This window comes from Xenopus tropicalis, chromosome 1, assembly GCF_000004195.4.
Source record: "Xenopus tropicalis strain Nigerian chromosome 1, UCB_Xtro_10.0, whole genome shotgun sequence".
In the NCBI taxonomy this organism is placed as follows: domain Eukaryota; kingdom Metazoa; phylum Chordata; class Amphibia; order Anura; family Pipidae; genus Xenopus; species Xenopus tropicalis.
In genome coordinates, this window is record NC_030677.2 from 27,407,076 (window position 1) to 27,429,393 (window position 22,318).

Below are 22,318 nucleotides of genomic sequence, written 5' to 3' on the forward strand. Positions count from 1 at the left end.
TATATATAAATTTAGATATACAGGTTTGGAATCCATTATCCAGAAAGTTCCGAATTACGGGAAGGGCAACTACCATAGACTCCATCTTAATCGAAAAATTATTTAATATATAACTAATCCTTATTGAAGGAAAAAACAAATTGGGTTTAAATAATATTTCTATTATTTTTTAGTAGACATAAGGTATGGATTTCCAAATTATGGAAGGACCCCTTATCCGGAAAAAAACAGGCCCTGAGAATTCTAGATAACAGGTCCCACACCTGTACTCCCTTATTTTAGTTGTAGGCCCCAGTGATCAACCCAAATCAATAAATGTAAGAATTCCCAGGATATTAAAAATATAACTGTAAAATGAAAATGATTTGATACTTATATACAGGTTTGGAATCCATTTTCCAGAAACCCATTATCCAGAAAGCCCTAAATTATGGGAAGCCTGTCTCCTATTGACTCCATTTTAATCAATTAGTGAAAAATGTTAAAAATGTTTTCTTATTCTCTTTAATAATAAAACAGCACCTTTTACTTAATCCTAAAATATAGTGAATCCTTATTGGTGGCAAAAGAGTCCTATTGGGTTTATTTAGTGATTAAATTGTTTTTTAGCAGACTTAAGGTATGGAGATCCAAATTGCAGAAAGACCCCTTACCTTGAAAACCCCAGGTCCCGAGCATTCTGGATAACAGGTCCCATAAATGTATCCATAAATAAGCAATTTCTCTTCTTACCCTGCTTCTAATGCTCCATCAGCATATAACCCAGCACACAAAGAGCCACGTATGGGAGCCGACCGCTAGATGTGCAGCTCTGTGCCGAGATAGCGAGGGGTTGTGCTCACCATTAAAGTGCATCTCTAAACACTTCCTTGGACATAAGCAGTAGCTTCAGGCCCACGCACATTCCTCAACACTTAACAGTGAAACTTGTTTCCTGGCAATAAAATTATTATTTTTATCCTGAAAAATAAAAAAAAGGAGAAACCTTTTTTTTTTTTTACACTTTACACATTCAAAATATCAGTGTCGGTTTATAGTTGACTTTACACTTTGCTGGGAGAGAGGGAAACTGAAGAGCTGCAGCGGCAGCCAAATTATTCCTGCCATTTACTGAGGTCTCCTGAGTCCAACATGGCACCAGTTAACCCTCTCTTTGCTCAGTTACGGCTGCCTCGAAATAATCTGCATAGAGAAGTGGTATCACCCAGGATCACAGGGAGTCGACTGTAGGATTTTTAGCATATAAGACATCACAGGCGTTAATGCACGGAGCACATAAACGATACTAGGTTAACCCTTTCTCTGCAAGTCCCACAATGGAAGTGTACCTAAATATTGCCGAGCCCCTAAATAGTTAACACTTTAGGAAAAGAAAGACACAATAAGTTTCTTAGTTAAACTATACTTTATAAATTAGAAAAAAAAAACAAAGTATTAAAAAAATTCATATTCACAATTTCATTGGAAAAGTACATAATGTAGCTTAGGCCACAGTGCCAGATTCGTATGAATCTACAAACTGCAAGATTATAAAAGGATTGCTTCTTGTGTTAAAAAATAAGGCAACGATGAAGCAGATGCCTACACGGTTTCTGGGAAAGGCACTGAGTCAAGCAGAGATAAAACCGTGATGCATGTTGGGAAGTATCTCTACTGGACTTATCCATTCTGTGGCCCCCCATTTGTAGTCGGACTACAATTCCTAACTGTCTAGGAATGCAGAGACTTATACACGCAGATAAAGGGCCACAGGTTGCAAGAGCATGAAAGTGCTAGAAATGTCTTACCTCCCCACCCCAACATGGGATATCCCTTGGGATTGCTACCTAAGTGATCATCGACCACATGGATGATGCAGAGGGTAAGGAAGGGAGGAATGGCAAAGCGATAAGGAAGCTCTGTACTGTACATTCATAGCCCTGGACACCCAGGGAACCTATAAACAGCCCCATGCAGTCAGCGGGGGCCACCCAGAGTCCAAACTTGGGATCTCCTTCCATAGGCCCCTCAACTTGCCCAGAAAGCATAGTCATTCCATAGAGAATATAAGGCGCTATAATATAGATATAAAACCTATACGGCATATAGACAACATGGATACCATGGACAAAGTCTGCAATTGATTAAATCCTTTTTGGTCACAGTTTTGCTGGTGCAGAATTAAAGAGAAAAGTCAGTATTCAAGCCCCAAGGGTGCCAAGGCGGGGGTGATCATATGAAGCCCACCTTGCTTATGGAGTCCCCCCACTGCAGGCAGCTGCTGAGAGTGTCCAGCCAGGCAGGGCGCAGTAATAAGGGTAGAAGTAGGGGGTCTGAAGGGGAAGCAGTGAGGGGCGCAGGACTTCCCCAGGCTGGTATTGTCTCTGATCGTCCCTCACCAGCACTTTCACAGCTACTTTCTTTGCTGCAGGGGCTGCAGCAAGAAGGTCAGCGGCCATCTGCCTGCGCTTGGTCTTGTAGCGCCTGTTTTGGAACCATATCTTCACCTGGGTTTCTGTTAGCTTAAGGGAGGCAGCCAGGTCGGCCCGCTCGGGCCCGGACAGGTATCGCTGGTGGTTGAAGCGTCTCTCTAGCTCGAAAACCTGGGCATGAGAGAATGCAGCCCGGGAGCGCTTCTTTCTCTGCTTGGGGGGTTCCAGCATCAGCTGCTCACACTTGGGGTCCTCATCTGGGGGGCTGGGATCTGAAGAAGGGCAAGGTAGAAAGAAGAGGCACGGTTAGTGTTAATGGTATGCTATAAATCTCTTAATATAGTTATAGCGGTGAGGTATAATTATTAATCAATTAGCATTTAGGAATGTAGTTTATCATAAAATAACTTAAAATTGTCAGTAGATTAGTTGATATCAGGTGATTTCTGAACCTACTCTTAGAATTTCAGTGGCTTTTTAATTACACCAGTGCAGCACAGAGAGGGTTAAGCCATACACTGTCAGTCTTCTTTCAATGTGCTCTGTTATAAATTGCTCTGCTGATAACATTATTGCCAATCACACACTGCAGAGAAATTCAGTTCTCGCTCTCAGAAGCTGCTGTGTCTCCGTCAGCAGCAAAGCCTTGCGCTCTCCAAGCTGCGCTTCTCCCTTTCACTCAGGGAGCAGCAACTCTCGCAGAGACCTCCGCTTTCCTTCAAGTGGGGGGCCAAGGGGGGCTTTTCTACTCACAGAGGCAGCAACTAATGAAAGTAAGAACTCAGGGGTTATGTAAGCCCATAACACATTGCGAAGGAAGACAGACCTGTGGCTGTGGATTTTTAAAACTACTGAAAATGTTAAAGAAGAAAAAAAAATGTAAAGAACAACAAAGTCAAACTTTAACCAGAGCACTGGGCCCCCTTCCCTCTCCTCAGGCACAGAAAGGACACCCCCTGACCGGCTGTGCCCCCCAAACCAATGCTGAAAATACAAAGCTGCACAGTGAGATTAGCAGCACCAATGACTGGTGTCTTTACTTCTGTTCCATGGGGGCGACTGGGCATGAACACTTAAAGGAGTTTTGTAACTTTTACTACATTATAGAATGGCCTTTTCTTAGCAACTTTCCAATTGGTCTTTATTTTGCATCTGTTATAGTTTTTTAATTATTTGCCTTTCTCTTTTCACACTTTCCAGCTTTCAAATGGGGGTCACTGACCCCAGCAGTAAAAAAGCTATTGCTCTGCGAGGCTAAACTTTTATTGTTAGTGTTACATATATATATTACTTATCTTTCTATTTAGGACTCCTCTGTTCATATTTCACCACTACCCGGTTGCTAAGTTAAATCGGACTCTAGCAATCAGAGAGCTTCTGAAATTCCAAAAGCTGCTGAACAAAAAGCTGAATAAATAAAAAAAACTGCAAGTGATAAAAAATGAAGACCAATTACAACTTATCTCAAATTAGTACTCTGTACATCATACTAAAAAAAGGTAAAACAACCTCTTTAAATCTGATATATTCCTTGCTCGGAGAATACATGCTCCTGGTTACCAATCACCACCTAATAGCAAAGAATCCAAAGTCAAGGATCCTGTCATGGCAGCCACCAACCTTTGCATTTTCAGCATCAGTACAGAGAATTAGGGCCACATCCTGGTGGGTTCCCTTGCTGCAGCCGCAGGGTGGGGGGGGGGGGGGCCAGAGCAGAGGACCCCGTCTGGATAATGTGTACCTTTTGTTCTCCTTTACTTTCACATGATTAACTTCATTAACATTTAAACAGGCGATAACTTTCCTTAATACCCTAATCCTTAAATGATGATTTTCATGTTGCCAGTAAACACGTGGCGCAGCGGAGATCAAAGAAAAACCCAGAAGCGTAACTTCTACGGCGCTAACAATCAGGTTCCGTCATGTAGATGGCAGCTAAGTGGTTAAATTATGTATGTTGAAATAATGCAACAATCAGTTAAGGCAAATACTTAAGAGTAAGCCACCTTATATGTGTGCCACGTACTGCCCTGGGCTCTGAATAAGCAATACACAGGCAGTATCACGCACGAACACGTTTATTTGGTGCACAAAACAATCATCAATGAATCCAAAAATTTATACCATGTACCAGGTATGATATTTAGTAGAATTAAGTCTAAAGCAATGGGATTCGCTGAGTTTTCTTGAAAACATTTCACCACTCATCCGAGCGGCTTCTTCAGTTCCGCAGTTTCAAGAAAACTCAGCAAGTTCCATTGGTTTAGACTTCATTCTGCTAAAAACTTTATTTCATGATAAATGAAAATCTACCCTATGGTATCGTGCATATTTTATTTATTATTACTATTTTATTATTTTGTGCACCAAATAAACATTTTCTTGTGTGATACTGCCTGTGGTTTGTATTATATATAATATAATACATAATATGTATATATATATATATATATATATATATATATATATATATATATATATATATATATATATATATATAAATATATACAAATAATTCCCAACAAATCTATTCATATGAAGAAGTTCCTGCTCAGCGCCCTGGATATATTATTTTTTAATTGTTGTTATTGTACTTGGTTGTAGTCTGTACTCACTGCACATCAGATAGGAGGAAAGAAAAAGGAACAATAGTTGGAAACACTAGCCTGGCTCTGTAATTCCCTTTCTCGGAGGGTTAGAAACCTCTGCCACGTTCTGTACAGTTCTACGTGCGTATCAGTGTGATCCCTTTCTCTCGCACAAATGCACACACTCTCTCTCTCTGTGCTCTTACTCACACACACTCGTACTATATAACACATAACAGACTATAACACACACACACATACACATACTATATAACACATAACAGACTATAACACACACACATACACATACTATATAACACATAACCGACTATAACACACACACATACACATACTATATAACACATAACAGACAAAAACACACACACACATACACATACTATATAACACATAACCGACTATAACACACACACATACACATACTATATAACACATAACAGACCATAACACACACACATACTACATAACACATAACAGACTATAACACACACACATACACATACTATATAAGACATAACAGACTATAACACACACACATGCACATACTATATTACACATAAAGTACTACACACACTTACACAAATAACAAATCCTTACACAAGTATATCACATGTTAACACACCCATGGAATATATTCACACTCATCTTCTCCCAGACACACATATAACAAATAAAACGTAATAGAAACAATCTCAGAGTGCTGGGTAGTTCTACAGTACATTCTTATATTTTTAACCACTTATTTGTAAAATGTTCTCCATCTCTTTAGAGCGTAAGCTCTTTTCGGTAGGGCCCTATAACCTTCCTGTTTTTTTTTTCTCTAACCCTGGTTAGTTAATCCTTGTAAAGGAACTCGCTGGTGCTTTACAACTATGTTGTTTTTGTTAATCTCATTATCTGTTGGCAGGACAAGGGTTACTCCCCACTGTGAGGTGTCGGCGCTCTCACTTGTGACAAAAGTCTGTCCCGGTGTATTAGAAGCAGTTATATAATAATCAGATAATTTGCCCAGACCACTCACACCAGTGTAGGTCAGATGTTAATTCTGCTTAGAGAAAGGTAATATTTCATAGGGATAAAGGGCAGAGGTTATCCCTCCCAGGACCCCGCTCCCACTGACTTCTGTTCCTTTTGTCACTCACAGAGCAGCGAGCAGCTAATTACTAATGTATCCTGCGGGACGGTGGGCCCCCATGGGGAGCCCCAAATATCCACTGTAAATCAGTCTTAATTAAATCTTCATTCTGTATATTATACTCATTGTCATACAGGGGCCGGAAACTTCACAAACAGAGCCCAAATCCCTTTCTCTTGTCCCTGTGAACTCTTTACTTCCCATACCGATCGCTTCTTGTGTGTAATCTGTGTGCTTTATACACCCTGTACGGCACTGCGGAATATGTCAGAGATTTATAAATATGCCTTAATAATAATAACAATATGCCGAGCCAATAAATGCAAAATCAAATATATGCGCTAAATATATCAGTGATTGAAAAAGTCATGTGATTGGCCTATTAATTAATAAACAAATACTGCCTTATATTTAAGGATTGAGTTTTAACCGTCGTGGCCTAGGATATTTTAGAGTATATTAATGTAACTGATTAATAAAACTGTAACTACAGGTATATTTTGCACGCATACATGTATGCCTGTATGTACATCCGTATTAAAATAGTTTGCTAATTAATAAATCATTTCCCCCCAAATAAAAATTATTTTTGATATCAGTTTCCTTTAAAAAAAAATATCACAGACAACAGGGCATAATAAATAGATATATTTTATAATATCTCAGATCAGCGCTACCAATATATATAAATATTATATATATTACTTAAGTTTGTATTCACTTGCACAATGTCCTTGATAAAGGTCCCAGGAGGGACCGAAACGTTGGAACGCACGGTGAATGAATAAATAGAAGAATTGCTGTGAAATGGTGTTCTGGTCCTGTTTATAGGTATATATATATATATATATATATACTGTATATACAATAAAATAAATGTTTAAACTAAAAAGTCCATGGTGCCATGGAATTTGGAACAATTTTAGTCTGACATGGAATTTTAACAAATAACTCCATTATTTTTATTTGTAATGTATTGTAATTCTAGTACCAAGTATATAGTATTTATATATGTTTATATATCTTTTTTCCCAGTAATCAAATGGAAGTGTTTAATTTGTAATAGCAATTTGTTCATTTTTTGGTGCCCTCTACAACAAGGAAAGTACAAAGCAATGTGACAGTGGGTCAATGCACCACAAACAAGAGTGAAATAATATTTCCATATCGTGGAGATGAATTTATATTATTTGCTGCCTTGTTAAATATCCGTGCCAGTATCTTTAGAAAAAAGAAATGGGCTGTACGGAATAAAGTTGCAGGAATTTTACGACATCAGACCAGATTGTGTTATTCCTGCCTAGGAACCAACTCTCCCCGGAAATGCTAAAGTTTTCTTTTAGGAATACGGTGCAGGGCTAATCTTATTATTAAGATAATACTATAGATAGAGATACAGGGGGGCATCTGCTACACCCAAAATAGACACTTTTGCCTGGTTATAGAAAGTCTATCCATTCTGATTCCCTGGGACCCGTCCCCAAATTGCGAGTGCTAACACATAGGGAAATAAGGGGACAAGATCAGTTTTATTGGGCAGCTTCTTTCCTTCTACCACTCTGAGCTGCAGCATTAATGCAATAACAAACATGGAACTTACTACTATCGTACTACCAATAAGGATAATATGAATTACTATTATGATTGAATTGTGTGATTATAAATAATAAAAGTATAAGTAAAACTGTGCTTATTAATAATGATAATAATCTGGGATGGGTTATAACACCTCCAGCCTGAATATTCTGGCAATGAGACCTCATTCTAAAGAGCAGATAGAATTTGCTCCATGTGCAAATTACTGACTTACTAAATATAATAATAATAACATTTCCAGAGCCCTGCTTGCTAATTCACTAGGTTACGTTATACATAATGTGCCTAATAATAGTGTTACATATCTCAAGCATAAAGGCAGTCATACATGGGTAATAATTAATAGTTTCAGAAAGAGAGATAGATATATAGATAGATATTTGATAGGTAGATAGATGATAACTAAAAGATAATAGTTATAAGCAAAAGATAATACATATTCTCTGAGATATAACTGAGATGGGAAATATTATATATATATATATATATATATATATATATATATATATATATATATATATATATATGTGTGTGTGTGTGTGTGCGTTTGTGTATATAGAGAAAGAAATAAAAAAAATGTAGGAATAAAAAAATATATAGAGCAATAGTCAGATAAATGGATATATGATTGATAGATAGATAGATAAATTAAATTATAGCATAAAAGCAAAGGATATTACACATTCTCTAGAAACAGAAATACTGAGATTATATATATATATATATATATATATATGTGTGTGTGTGTGTGTATAGAAAGGGGGGGTACTAAATATAGGAATAAAAAATATATAGAGTAATAGTTGGATCAATGGATGTGTGATAGATAGACAGCTAGCTTGATAGTCTGAAGAATAATCAGCTAGACAGATGGACAGAGCTCGAGAGAGGAAGATAAGAAAGTTTAATATAAAACTAAATATATAAAAGACGAAGACAGATAGGCAAGTAGTCAGACTTACAAATACGTGGATAGCCAGACAGAACTTTATATGTATATGTATATATATATTCTGCCATAGATATCCTATCTAAGATATATTATGGAAGTTACAGCTTCCCCTCCCCAGTACCTGGGACGCCTGCTCCTATCTCACAGTCGCTGCAGCCTGGGGTTTCCTCCTCATCCTCCCCCTTGGTTCTGGCCTCCAGCGGCCTCTGCTTCTTCCTCTCCCCGGTGTCCCCCGGCCTCCCCAGTTCTCCCTCCTCACTCAGGGCAGAGTCTGAATCCCACCCGGCTGGCTCTCCTCCGGCTCCTGTCCCAGGTGTCCCTCCGCAAAGGGAGCCCAGTCCATCTGCCTCTGTCTCCCCAAAGATCCTCCAGCAACAGGCGGGAGAGACTGCGGAGCCCAGCCTGGGGAAGGTGCGGGCACGCTCCTCTTTCCTGTTCAGAATAGCCTGTATGGAGAATGGGGTCAGGCTGCCCGAGCTTCGCACAGCTGCCATCGGATCCAGTGTCCGGCACCGGGTGGCTCCTGGCTCTGGGCACCAAGCTCCCCAAATGGATCCCAAGATAGGCACTAGCAGGGCAGAGCGGCCAGCCTTGATCCTGTGTGGGCCACTGGGGGGAACATCGGCTGCCCAGGGGGTATCCAGTGGGCCTCTGAACATAAAGGGACCCGGGTGCAAAGACCAGTGTCTCTTGGCAAATCTACTGATCCACAGGTTTCATTAAGGACAAGCCACAGTCTCTTGTAGCCCACTCCCTGGTGTGACAGCCTGTGGGTCAGGCACGCGGTGGGATTGGCAGCAACTCTGGCAGATTGCAGGGCTGGCACAAGCGCTCACTGTCTATGTGACTGACAAACTGTAGGGATGTCAACTTGCAAGTCTGACAGATCAGGTAAGTGATTCCTGAAGTAAGTCTTCTTCCAGGACCGGTAATTACTGTAGCAAGAAGTGAAGGCAATGGTTGGTGCTGACAATGTGCAAGAGCCACAGGCTGAGCTCTGTGCCGCTGGATCCCTGGCATGAGATGCTGCAGCCTGCACAGCCCCTCTCCCTCTTCCCTCTCACCTGTGAGTGACAGCTGCAGTCACAGCACTCCTATTGGTTAAATCCTGAACTACTGAGGCAGCTCATTGGTTGCTCTCCTGTGGGGAATGTTGAAATTAGAGTGAGTCTGGAGGAGGATGACATTTTAACCCTTTCTAGTCATGGAGCAGCAGTCCCTCTTCTCCCAGAGATCGTTATCTGTTTATTTACATAGCAACGAAATAGAACATTGGAACGATTTGTAGTGGAGTCACAGCTGTGCTGATAGCCGTCCCTCCTATCTGTTCTTAATAAAATATAAAGTCAGGATAGGGAACATACAGGGCTGAGTGTTCTGCCAGTGTGTACCCTGAGAAATCTTACTCGTCTGCCCTTCAAATGGGCACTGGAATAACTGGCTTGCTATTAAAGTGTACAGCTAAGTGCCAGTATTCCATGGAATTCCCAGCGCTGTATCCCACTCACCAGCACAATGGGGCCACTCACTGGCACAATTACCCCATTCAATGGCACAATCACCTTACTCACTGGCACAATCACCTCACTCACTGGCACAATCACACCAATCAGCGGCACAATCACCCCACTCACTGGCACAATCACCTCATTCACTGGCACAATCACCCCACTCACTGGCACAATTACCTTACTGGCACAATCACCCCATTCCATTGGACAATCACCCCACTCACTGGCACAATTACCTTACTGGCACAATCACCCCATTCAATTGCACAATCACCCCACTCACTGGCACAATTACCTTACTGGCACAATCACCCCATTCAATGGCACAATCACCCCACTCACTGGCACAATTACCTTACTGGCACAATCACCCCATTCAATTGCACAATCACCCCACTCACTGGCACAATTACCTTACTGGCACAATCACCCCATTCAATGGCACAATCACCCCACTCACTGGCACAATTACCTTACTGGCACAATCACCCCATTCAATGGCACAATCACCCCACTCACTGGCACAATTACCTTACTGGCACAATCACCCCATTCAATTGCACAATCACCCCACTCACTGGCACAATTACCTTACTGGCACAATCACCCCATTCAATGGCACAATCACCTCACTCACTGGCACAGTCACCTCACTCACTGGCACAATCACCCCACTCACTGGCACAATGACCTTACTGGCACAATCACCCCACTAACTGGGACAACTGTTCCACTCCCTGGCACAATGACCCCACTTACTGGCACAATCATCCCACTCACTGGTACAATTACCTTACTGGCACAATCACCCCACTTACTGGCACAACCGTTCAACTCCCTGGCACAATCACCCCACTCACTGGCACAATCACCCCACTTACTGGCACAATCACCCCACTCACTGGCACAATCACCCCACTCACTGGCACAATCACCCCGTTACTCTGTGACACACAGCTGTAATGGTTTCATTTACACACTCAGCAGCCTGCCTGTTGCTTATTAGGCTCCGTCTGGCTTCCCAGCTGTACCGGCATAATCCCACCAATACACAGAAATACTGGAGGGGAGAAACAAATGATAGGCTAGTGTGAGACCGGCTGCAGGGAAGGGCTCCAATTGTTGTAGAACTGTGGGTTTTATTTGTACAGTGAGCTGTATATTCAGCTAAAGAAAGTGCACAGCATTGCACACAATACACTTTGTAAATTAGCATATTTGCGCTGAAGAACCCGCGATACCCGGATACCACATGCAAGTAAAGGGAAAATCATGTACTGCTCATATACTGTCTTATTGTTATTAGTGGTATTTTTTATTGTTCTTTTTTGTTATTATTATTCTTTCTATCTTTTTACAAGTTGCAACAATACACACACGGGCTCTCTCTCTCTCTTTCTCTCTCTCTATATATATATATATCTCAAAGAAAATGTACCCATGCTCGTCACGAAACGTTCTGTCGAAGTGCACGGTCAAAAAAATGCATATCTTTGGTAAGAACCAGCACTCTCAAGTATAAAACAACAAAATGTCTTTATTTCACATACCACTTCTGTCCAACGTTTCGGTCCACATTAGGACCTTTATGAAGGATCTATATATATATATATACAGTATACACAGCAGTAAATGAGAGCGCTCCTGAGGTTCACATAAGAAAATAAGAAATACTGTTAGATTAAAGGTGGCTGTACTTTATGTAGCTTGTTTATACTCAAGTAAAATTCCACAATTACATTATCTATAGAGACAGACATATGAGACATTGATAGATAAAATATTAATTTTACATTGAATATGTAGATATTCTGAATTAGGGATGCTTATGAAAGATATATATACTGTAGATAGATACTAGATAGATAGACACACAGATAGATTAGATAGATGATAGATAGATAGATAGATAGATAGATGATAGATAGATAGATAGATGATAGATAGATAGATAGATAGATGATAGATACATAGATATTACAATCCAAAAATTTCTCTGCAACTCTGAGAGGCAGGAGTATGCGAGAGCAGCCACCTAGATCTGTGTGAGTTAAGAGCAAACGGAGGTACATATGGCCCCATGCATACATACACCTTCTCTGTGTACTGACCAATGTGTCTGTGATTGTGTCATTTTCACTCTGTGTTTGTGTGTAATCTGTATGTTCCTATATTGTACGTGTGTGTGTGTGTGTGTGCCAGCAGCCCAACTACTACTGTATATGATACAGACTAGTTTCCCAGCTGTACAGATAAATACAGTAATATACAAATCCTGCTTGCATTATTTATTTCTGGATTATGATTATTACATAGACACACTGAGACATTCTCCCTGTAAATGTATTTCTTAGATATTTATTAGATATGTATTAATTTATAGGCATACATACATGAAAAATAGTAACTGGTATCTGGGAGTAAAAAAAAAATATGGTGTTATATATAGAGACAGACACATGATGGTGACAGATAGATAGATAGATAGGTGATGATAGATAGATAGATTCAAGAATTTGAAGCGAGTGCATCCGATTCTATTCCATATTCTGATAGAATGTTGTGGCTGATTGCAGTATTTATGGAGATCCCATGGATAGGAACATTGTGAGTCCTCAGAACTGACCCCTGCGGCACTAACACACTCGCACACACTTAGTGACATGACGTTGATCTAATAGGCACACACTATAATGGTGAGTTAATAGGTGTTTAAATGTTAGGTGTAATTATGTTTGTGTTTACTTACATATATGTGTGTGTTCCTATAGACATGCACTGTATGAGTCTGTGTGTGTATGTGTAAGTGTGTACAAAATGCAGCACTCTAACAAAACCCAGACCCAGTGGGCCCTGTGCCCAGCAGGGACAGTGGAAGAGCCAGTGCCAGTGAGCCCAGCCTACGGCCCTATGAATAAGAGACAAGAGTGACACACAGACGAGGGATCTGGCAGACAAGCTGGGTGGTCTGTGTTTATTTATACAGCACTAACGTTGCCCCTCACTCACCTCCCCAGTCCCCCGCACGGTGCGCCCCACACGGCACTCTTCCTTCTCTTCCCTTTCACCCAAAGGAAATATCTCCTCACAGTCAGACTTCTCCTTTATTTCCCCCTGCCAGGAAGTCCGTTTATATCCCAAGGTTTATTGGGGCTCTGAAATGGCTAACAAGCAGGCTCAGTCCTACCAACATGCCTTGCTGTCTGGGCACAATCCTGCCCTGTGCCTTACTGTTTGGGAACAGCCCTATCCACATGCCTTGCTGTCTGGGCACACTCCTACCCATATGCCTTTGTGTCTTGGCCAATCCACATCCCTTTCTGTCTCTGTATAACCCTATGACGTGCCTTGCTATTTGGGCACCTTCCTACCCACATGTCTTTCTGTCTTGGCACAATCCTACCATCACTGTCAACTCCCCCCAGATTGCCTGAGAGTTACCAGTTTAAGGAGGGGGTCTGGAGCTACATAGAGAAAATTCCTCCTCTCAGCTGTACATATGCTGAGCAGCCACACTTTGGGGGTCTAGCTCTGGCCGGGGAGGGCTGCAGCAGCTCAGTATGGAGAGAAGAGGGATTTTAGTTTATGCAGCTCCAGACTCCCCCTCTGATTTGACATTTGAAAGCCAAAGGCAGGGGGCTGAAGGAACATAGAAAAAGTTTCTCTGCTTTGTATACTGAATGGGTGCAGGAAGCCCGCAGAGCTGGAGGAACCTCAGTTCAAAGCTGGGAGGAGGGGAAAGGTGGTCAGAGTTCTTTATGGAGGAAAATATTTAATTTTGATGGTCTCTTCACATGGCTCCCAAACTGCTGCAATTGCCCTTCTGAAACTGCCCTGCATTCCCCTATGTGCGTGTTGTTAATGCAACTGACCCTTCAGCTGGTTTGGCATTACAACTCCCAGCACCCTTTGGCATGCCTCAGTTGGCAGTGGGTGCAGCTGGTTCATCTTTCTGACAGGGCCCTCAGTTCATGCAAGAGCAAAGCCTTCCCCACGCAATATAAAATAGCTACTCGTTCTGGTGCCTAATGATTTGCTGCTATCTGCTTGCAATGTTTTTATAAAGTCCTGAAAAGCAGCCTGAAAAACACTGGCTCCTCTGTTTTGTTATTCACTAGAAATGTTATTTCCCCTACAATAAGGTTGTCTTAAGTTTACGTGCATCTAGATGTTTGTTTTCAAACAGCTGACCATTACATGCTACTTGCTCATTAGTTGCTATGGGTTGCTAGGCAAGTAGGAAACTTAAACCCATTTATAATATTACCCTAATTCACCTATTACTGAATGTCATGTGTCATTTGGGATAGTAAAAATACAAAAATTTGTTGACACAAACTACACCCACCTTCCAATAGGCTATGACCCCCAGACAAAATAGACTACATTTACATTTTCTCTTCATGAGGCTCTACCTTACTGCAAACCTCCTAAAAATCATCTGCCAAAGCTTTCACAACAGAACCTTCTAACCCTAACCAATAGGATAGCAATGGGCTGTGCCCTGATGCACAGAGATAAATATGACTTGAATTTTCTATTTATCCATTGTATCCACTTTTCCTAATTTCACAATTTGAATTTGGCCATATTTCATTCCTGCTCACTATGCAGCAAAAGAAAAAATCTTTTAGTAAATACTGGATCAAAAACTGCATTGGTTCAGCAATGAAAAAAAAATGGCTAACCCCTGCCACCTAATGTTGTACCCTAGTTACTGCAATAGTAATGGTTTAGCTGGGCAAAAGCAGAGACCCAAGGATGTCACTAGCATAGGCATGTGTGTATATTGTATGGGATAAAGTACTGGCACAAAAGGCACAATGCTGCTGGCTGGTTCTGCACCACAGGGCCCTGACACAGAGGATGAAGAGGTGACCTCTCATGTCTTCTGTATTAATCACTTACTAATTTATATAATGATATTAGAAGCCACCAGTCATACAGAACAGGTGATAAAACTACAATTCATATGGTATTGGACACCATCTCGACTCCACAACATCTATTAGAACATTCCGGACTCGTGATGGAGACTTAGCAGGAAAATTGGATCCTTATTCCATATATGGTGGGAATGCCAAACTTATTGGTCCCAAATATTTAAACTTATCGAAGATATCCTAAAAACTCCGATACCCAAATCACATGAACTAGTGTTTCTTGGATCATTACCCCAATACCTGCCTTTGAAACAAACCACTATTCTAATGCATATTCTTCTAGCAAGTAAAATATTATTGGCAAGATATTGGGAACAGCAACATCTTCCCAACATTAGGGATGTTATCGAAGATGTAAATAAAAATGGAACATTTGAAAAGATGTTTAACAGCTTAACAAAAAGGTATCTAAAAACATTAAAACCTGGAAATTGTGGGATGACTTTTTGAGCTTAAATACCAGACTTTGTGCAACTCCCCTTACTTCTTATTTTTCATTTCTCTATCCTTTCTTTACATGTTATTGTATCAAGCTTTATTTGTTAAAATTGAAAAAATATATATAAATAAAAAAAGTCACCATATCAGTTATCTTGATATTCAGTAGCCTAAAACTAAATGTAGGCAAGTCATTATTATCTGTATAAACTGTAATTTCAAGTATTCCCATACAGATTTTATTTGTTTATTGGTAATAATACTCAGTAGGGCCCCCTAGGATGGGGAAAGGGAGCTGTATCTGTAGTACACTGCTGAACTACATTTCCCCCTTCGGCTCATAACCAGGTTGCAGGTCATAGATCTCCCATTCAGCTACTGCTTAGAGCAGGGGTCCCCAACCTTTTTTTACCATTTTTTACTGTGATTGGTTATTTGATAGCCCAATGATGACTGTCAGACTACAGTAGGTTCTGCTTGACAGTACACATGGTCTTTATGCCTCCAAATCTTGTCTTCAAGCCAGAAATTAAAAAATTAAAACCTGCTTTGAGGCCATTGGGAGCAACATGAGAGGGGTTGGGGAGCTCACACGCCACTGGTTGGGGATCACTGGCTTAGAAAATATACATTGCTAGTTTTTTTTTTGGGGGGGGGGGTGGATTTGCAGGATTAAATGTGGCCAAATCTGAGTGACTATCCACACCACAATTATCATGTGCCTTTTTTTAGTATCATGTGACTGAAGACCAGTAGTTGGCTTTTATTTAGTTGGTTATCTGCAAATAAGGGTATGGGTTAGGGCTTTGGCACACGGGGAGATTAGTCGCCCGCGACAAAACTCCCTGTTCGCGGGTGACTAATCTCCCCGAGTTGCCATAACCCGCCATCCCACCGGCGAGTCGCCGGCGGGATGGCGACTAATCTCCCCGTGTGCCAGAGCCCTTAGGAATTGTGGTGGCTTCAGTATTTGGTTGAATCCTAAAATTGTGGGTTTGGCGCATCCATAATAATAATTTCCCTTAGATCTCTCTTAGGTTTCATGCAGTTTGTGGGGCCCAAAATAAAATTTAGCCTAAAACTAAATGTAGGCAAGTCATTATTATCTGTATAAACTGAAATTTCAAGTATTCCCATACAGATTTTATTTGTTTATTGGTAATAATACTCAGTAGGGCCCCCCTGGGATGGGGAAAGGGAGCTGTATCTGTAGTACACTGCTGAACTACATTTCCAGCATGACAGTAAAGGCTCATAGGGCATGCTGGGAGCTGTAGTATAAGCAAGAGGGCTGCAGACTGGATATAGCTGTTTTGTAGTGGACAAAACCACACAAGTCCACACACAATAGAGCAGGCATGTAAAAATGACTGAAACCTTTAACAGCCTTTAGGTACTATTAGGCCCCAGTAGGCTACGGATTCAAGAGTGGCCCATAAACGTGTGAGATACTGTCTTGTTGGTTCTTGATACAATGTAGCAAGAGTCGGATCCGCCAGCATCTACTGCATAAAAGTCAGAACCACCCGGGAGAACTGAGAACAATAAATGAAACAATGAAAAATGAATGTACATTGAAAAGGTGCTTCATCAGGACCATTGATTCATATACAGTAATCCCACACGGGGGCTGTTTTATGCATTCCCCCACACGGGAACACAATTAACAGAGCCTATGTTTCCCTATGCCGTGCCCATAGCTCTGCGCTGTATGTCGTGCCTGTGTTTAGCAGCTCCGCGCTATGGGGCACTGAGTCCGGGTCGGCCTTTCCTCCTGCCATGGGCCTAGAGGGAATTTGAACAAAAGTTGTTCACGGAAAAAAATTCACAGTGTGAAAATATTATGCCTTTGCAGGAACACATTTTCCTTTGTGCAAATGTCATATTGCTTTTGCGAACTGTGGTTAATGACCACTTCCACCAATGGAAGAAAGATTGACATTTTTCTTATTTTTGCTCCAAAAGGCGACGCCGCCTACAAGCAGGTTTGAACTGCTGAAGGATTTACCAAGCCGATAGTAGAAATGTTTAAGCTCAGACTTGGCAAGGTGTCCCAGGAATATGATTGTTTGTCTTCTTTCCTCGGCCCTACGCCCTGCCTTGTGTTCTGAGAACTGGGGGTCCCGTCCCCCCACAGCCCTTGGTGGAGAGCAGAGAATACGTCTGCTGAAATCAAAGATCCCTCTGCAGGGGAAGGGAATCCACAGGCAGCAGGAACCATTCACATCCATCTGCAACAGGCTTTCCCTTAGCAGGCTCTAATGTATCTTGTATCATAGAACAGGAATGCTGAGAAAATGATAAAATGATAGTGAATAATAACACTAATAGGGTGTATCATACACAGAGGACTTTTCCAGTTCATGCCCCCTCAGATACACAGAGGTTTTTGGACTTTTTTTCAGCACATAACCCCTCCTTGTCCAGCATTTGCTTAGGGTTCCCCCTTCGGCTCATAACCAGGTTGCAGGTCATAGATCTCCCATTCAGCTACTGCTTAGAGCAGGGGTCCCCAACCTTTTTTTAACCTTTTTTTACTGTGATTGGTTATTTGATAGCCCAATGATGACTGTCAGACTACAGGAGGTTCTGCTTGACAGTACACATGGTCTTTATGCCTCCAAATCTTGTCTTCAAGCCAGAAATTAAAAAATTAAAACCTGCTTTGAGGCCATTGGGAGCAACATGAGAGGGGTTGGGGAGCTCACACGCCACTGGTTGGGGATCACTGGCTTAGAAAATATACATTGCTAGTTTTTTTTGGGGGGGGTGTGGATTTGCAGGATTAAATGTGGCCAAATCTGAGTGACTATCCACACCACAATTATCATGTGCCTTTTTTTAGTATCATGTGACTGAAGACCAGTAGTTGGCTTTTATTTAGTTGGTTATCTGCAAATAAGGGTATGGGTTAGGGCTCTGGCACACGGGGAGATTAGTCGCCCGCGACAAAACTCCCTGTTCGCGGGTGACTAATCTCCCCGAGTTGCCATGACCCACCATCCCACCGGCGAACATGTAAGTCACCGGCGGGATGGCACACGCGGCGGCGCGATTTCCCAAAATCGCCGAAAAAGACTCGCAAGGCTTTTTCGGGAAATCGTGCCGCCGCGTGTGCCATCCCGCCGGCGAAATAATAATTTCCCTTAGATCTCTCTTAGGTTTCATGCAGTTTGTGGGGCCCAAAATAAAATTTAGCAGGGCAGCCCCAACCCCCCAAAGTTACACCACTGGGTAAAAGCAACCAAATATAATAAAAACTCATCAATTCCTTGAACATTTCTGTCATTCTCCTCCTTTACATGCCAAGGCACTGTGGGTATTGGTTTCTTGCCTGGACCGGGCTGATTACTACTATAATGTTCACCCTGAACACAACAGGATAAACATTGTGCCCAAGACAAGATAAATACAGTACCTTTTTTATTTAATATTCATCCTAGAGCACCTGGATAAATGCAGTTCCTATTCCATGTATAATGGAAGGATACAGTGCCAGTTTCAACTATAATACCAGACCCCAAACTTTTTCTGTTATATTCTGCCAAAACCCTTGGACACAGTGCTATTTCCATATCTAATACTTCCATAACCACATGGCACAATTAAATGATAGTTCCATGTAGAACTTCTTTCCCAGACCCGGACTGGCGAACATGTAAGTCACCGGCGGGATGGCACACGCGGCGGCGCGATTTCCCAAAATCGCCGAAAAAGACTCGCAAGGCTTTTTCGGGAAATCGTGCCGCCGCGTGTGCCATCCCGCCGGCGAAATAATAATTTCCCTTAGATCTCTCTTAGGTTTCATGCAGTTTGTGGGGCCCAAAATAAAATTTAGCAGGGCAGCCCCAACCCCCCAAAGTTACACCACTGGGTAAAAGCAACCAAATATAATAAAAACTCATCAATTCCTTGAACATTTCTGTCATTCTCCTCCTTTACATGCCAAGGCACTGTGGGTATTGGTTTCTTGCCTGGACCGGGCTGATTACTACTATAATGTTCACCCTGAACACAACAGGATAAACATTGTGCCCAAGACAAGATAAATACAGTACCTTTTTTATTTAATATTCATCCTAGAGCACCTGGATAAATGCAGTTCCTATTCCATGTATAATGGAAGGATACAGTGCCAGTTTCAACTATAATACCAGACCCCAAACTTTTTCTGTTATATTCTGCCAAAACCCTTGGACACAGTGCTATTTCCATATCTAATACTTCCATAACCACATGGCACAATTAAATGATAGTTCCATGTAGAACTTCTTTCCCAGACCCGGACTGGCAATCTGTGGATTCTGGGAAATGCCAGAGGGGCTGCTGTAAGATGCCATACACCAGTGATCCCCAACCAGTGGCTCAGGGGCAACATGTTGCTCCCCAACCCCTTGGATGTTGCTCTCAGTGCCCCCAAACCAGGGAGTTATTTTTGAATTCCTGACTTGGGGGCAAGTTTTGGTTGAATAAAAACAAGATTTCCTACCAAATAAAGCCCCTGTAAGCTGATAGTGTGCATAGAGGCTCCCTAATAGCCAACCTTAGCCCTTATTTGGCACCTCCATGAACTTTTATGGTGCTTGTGTTGCTCCCCAAGTCTTTTTACATTTGACTGTGGCTGTTTAGTTCCATGTTTACCTGAAATGTCAGGGCCTGTTGTTAATTTCTGTCCGGACCTGCTTTTTTCTGTGTGTTTTAGAAAATCATTGGTGTTGGTTTGGAAGGTTCAGACGGTCTTAGCCTTCACTACAATGCCTATGAACCAGCAAACAGCAGGGAACAGCAAATTTTATATTAGGCATAATATTCTAAGAAAACTGGTCATTATAACATAGTAAATAAAGTAGTTAAGGTTATTAAAAAAAGACACTACGTCATAATAAACCTTATTTATGGTCATTTTAAAAAAGGCACCAAAAGAGTTCTCTGATCAGACTGAACCTGAAATGAAAAATTGCCCTGATCTTAGCAATCAGATTTCTCCATGGATCAGGCAGTCTTTATATGAGTAGCAGAGATTTACTAAATGTGCCCATTTTAATCTGGTTTATGTAGTAAACATTCACACTTTCTTAAACCCCCCCCCTCGCCCCCTGCAAAGCACAAGAAGTGATATACAATCTGCGGGTTGGGTATTTTCCTTGGAATTGCAGCAGCCTTCAGTTCATTGACCAAAATATACCTTTAAATATCCCCCCACTGGTAAAGGGCTATAAAAGGTATAATTATTCATAAAATCACTTTATGCGCAGCTATGTGAAGGCTGCAATTATAGGGCCCGGCGCAGAAGCACTCTTAAAAAGTGTGAAGTTTAAATTTGTTATGTATATTGGATGAACTTTCCCAGCTATAGAATTTTGTACAAAGAAAACATTCATGACCAATTACACAAATACATTCCTGGTTTGGATTAGAGCATGAATATTTTGATTTGTTAGCTTGCAGTAATGGAACTATTCAGGTTTTGTAGCTAGAACTAATAGGTATTGTATATTAAATGACCCCAATGTTCACATTATGGTCAGCAATTTCCTCTCATTTTATAATCAATTATTAATATTTTTCTGACAAGCAGTAAAAGCCCTGCCCGTATGAATGAAAGACATTGAGAATTTCACCCTTACAAGTAAAACGGCTATGAGTGGAACACTGAAGAGTAAATGGGGAGATAGAACAGATTTCTTTCTGCCTTGGTTAAAAGCACACTTACCCTAAAAATAGGGTACAAAAGGATAGTATGATAGTATAACAGATGCAGGGGTTATCAGAGGTAACTCCAGATAATATAAGAAAAGTTGTCCCCATTAATGTCCAATGCACACAGTGGCGTAACAATAGACAAAGCAGACCCTGGTTGTGGGGGGGCCCCGGAGACAGGGGGGCTCCACGGGGTCTGCTTACTCTGTTGTTGCAAGTAAATCCCTGCTCCGCACCAGCATTTAGATAGAAGAGTGGGGATTTAAACACAAGCGGGCCACGGGATAAAGAGGGTGGGTGGGGGGGAAGGGGGCCAGGGTGGGTAGGGTTTGCTACTCGGAAGATTTTTTGGGGGGGAACTGGCACAGAGTAATTACACTGCTTAATGCACGGCCTTTGCTTGTTAAGTAAGGCAGAAGCACAAAGGGTGGTGTTGGTGCCAGTGAGATGAACCAAAAAACCACGTGCCTCCAACTAATGGAGTTCAAGGGATACAAGGAGTTCCCTAGGAGTTAATAATAAAGGTAATAGCAGCCTTGTATTTTCTCACTTCACAAGACCCTTTCCATGCTTTAAGATAAAATCTGCCCTTGTGTCTCTATACTTATTCAAAGTAATCAAATACCTTTCTTCAGCATACACAATCCCAACCTAACTGGCTTCAGGCTGGTATATACCCTCAGTTTGATCTCTCTTCTTTGAACTTTTGACTTTCAATAATGTTCCATTTAATTTTTTTTAATTTGAGAAAATAACTGCACTCCATATGCCCATAGATGGGGCCCTACCAGTGCTTTTGTAAAGGGGAAGAATTACCCTCTCCTCCCATGAAGATGTCATATACTGACACTGTTTATTGGGCCTGTGGGGGCTGTTTGGGCCCCTGTGTACCTCAAATGCCATGGCCTAATATGAATTTCAGTCTGGACCTGCAATTGCCTGTGTGTCTTAGGAAATTATTGGTGTTGGTTTTGGAGGCACAGGCTCGCTAAGTCTTCATTCACCTATGGACCAGCAATGCATGGA

The 22,318-nt window shown here is 41.5% G+C and overlaps 1 protein-coding gene across 1 annotated transcript; it reads right to left on the reverse strand.

The window, feature by feature from the left end:
* Positions 1-1,309: 1,309 nt before the first annotated feature.
* On the reverse strand, positions 1,310-9,768 carry nkx3-2 (NK3 homeobox 2). Its single transcript, XM_002940741.5, has 2 exons — positions 8,822-9,768; positions 1,310-2,683 (listed from the first exon to the last, which is right to left on the reverse strand). The coding sequence occupies exons 1-2, from the start codon at positions 9,357-9,359 to the stop codon at positions 2,232-2,234; spliced, it is 990 nt and encodes a 329-aa protein (XP_002940787.1). The 5' UTR covers positions 9,360-9,768; the 3' UTR covers positions 1,310-2,231.
* Positions 9,769-22,318: the final 12,550 nt, after the last annotated feature.

What these genes read in the sequence shown, in the direction of transcription:
- nkx3-2 (XM_002940741.5), bottom strand. Translation starts at nt 9,359, where the DNA reads ATGTTCAGAGGCCCACTGGATACCCCCTGGGCAGCCGATGTTCCCCCC. An exon ending in GATAGGAGCAGGCGTCCCAG is followed by an intron (nt 2,684 to 8,821) that starts GTACTGGGGAGG and finishes GCCCTTCTTCAG; the next exon opens with ATCCCAGCCCCCCAGATGAG.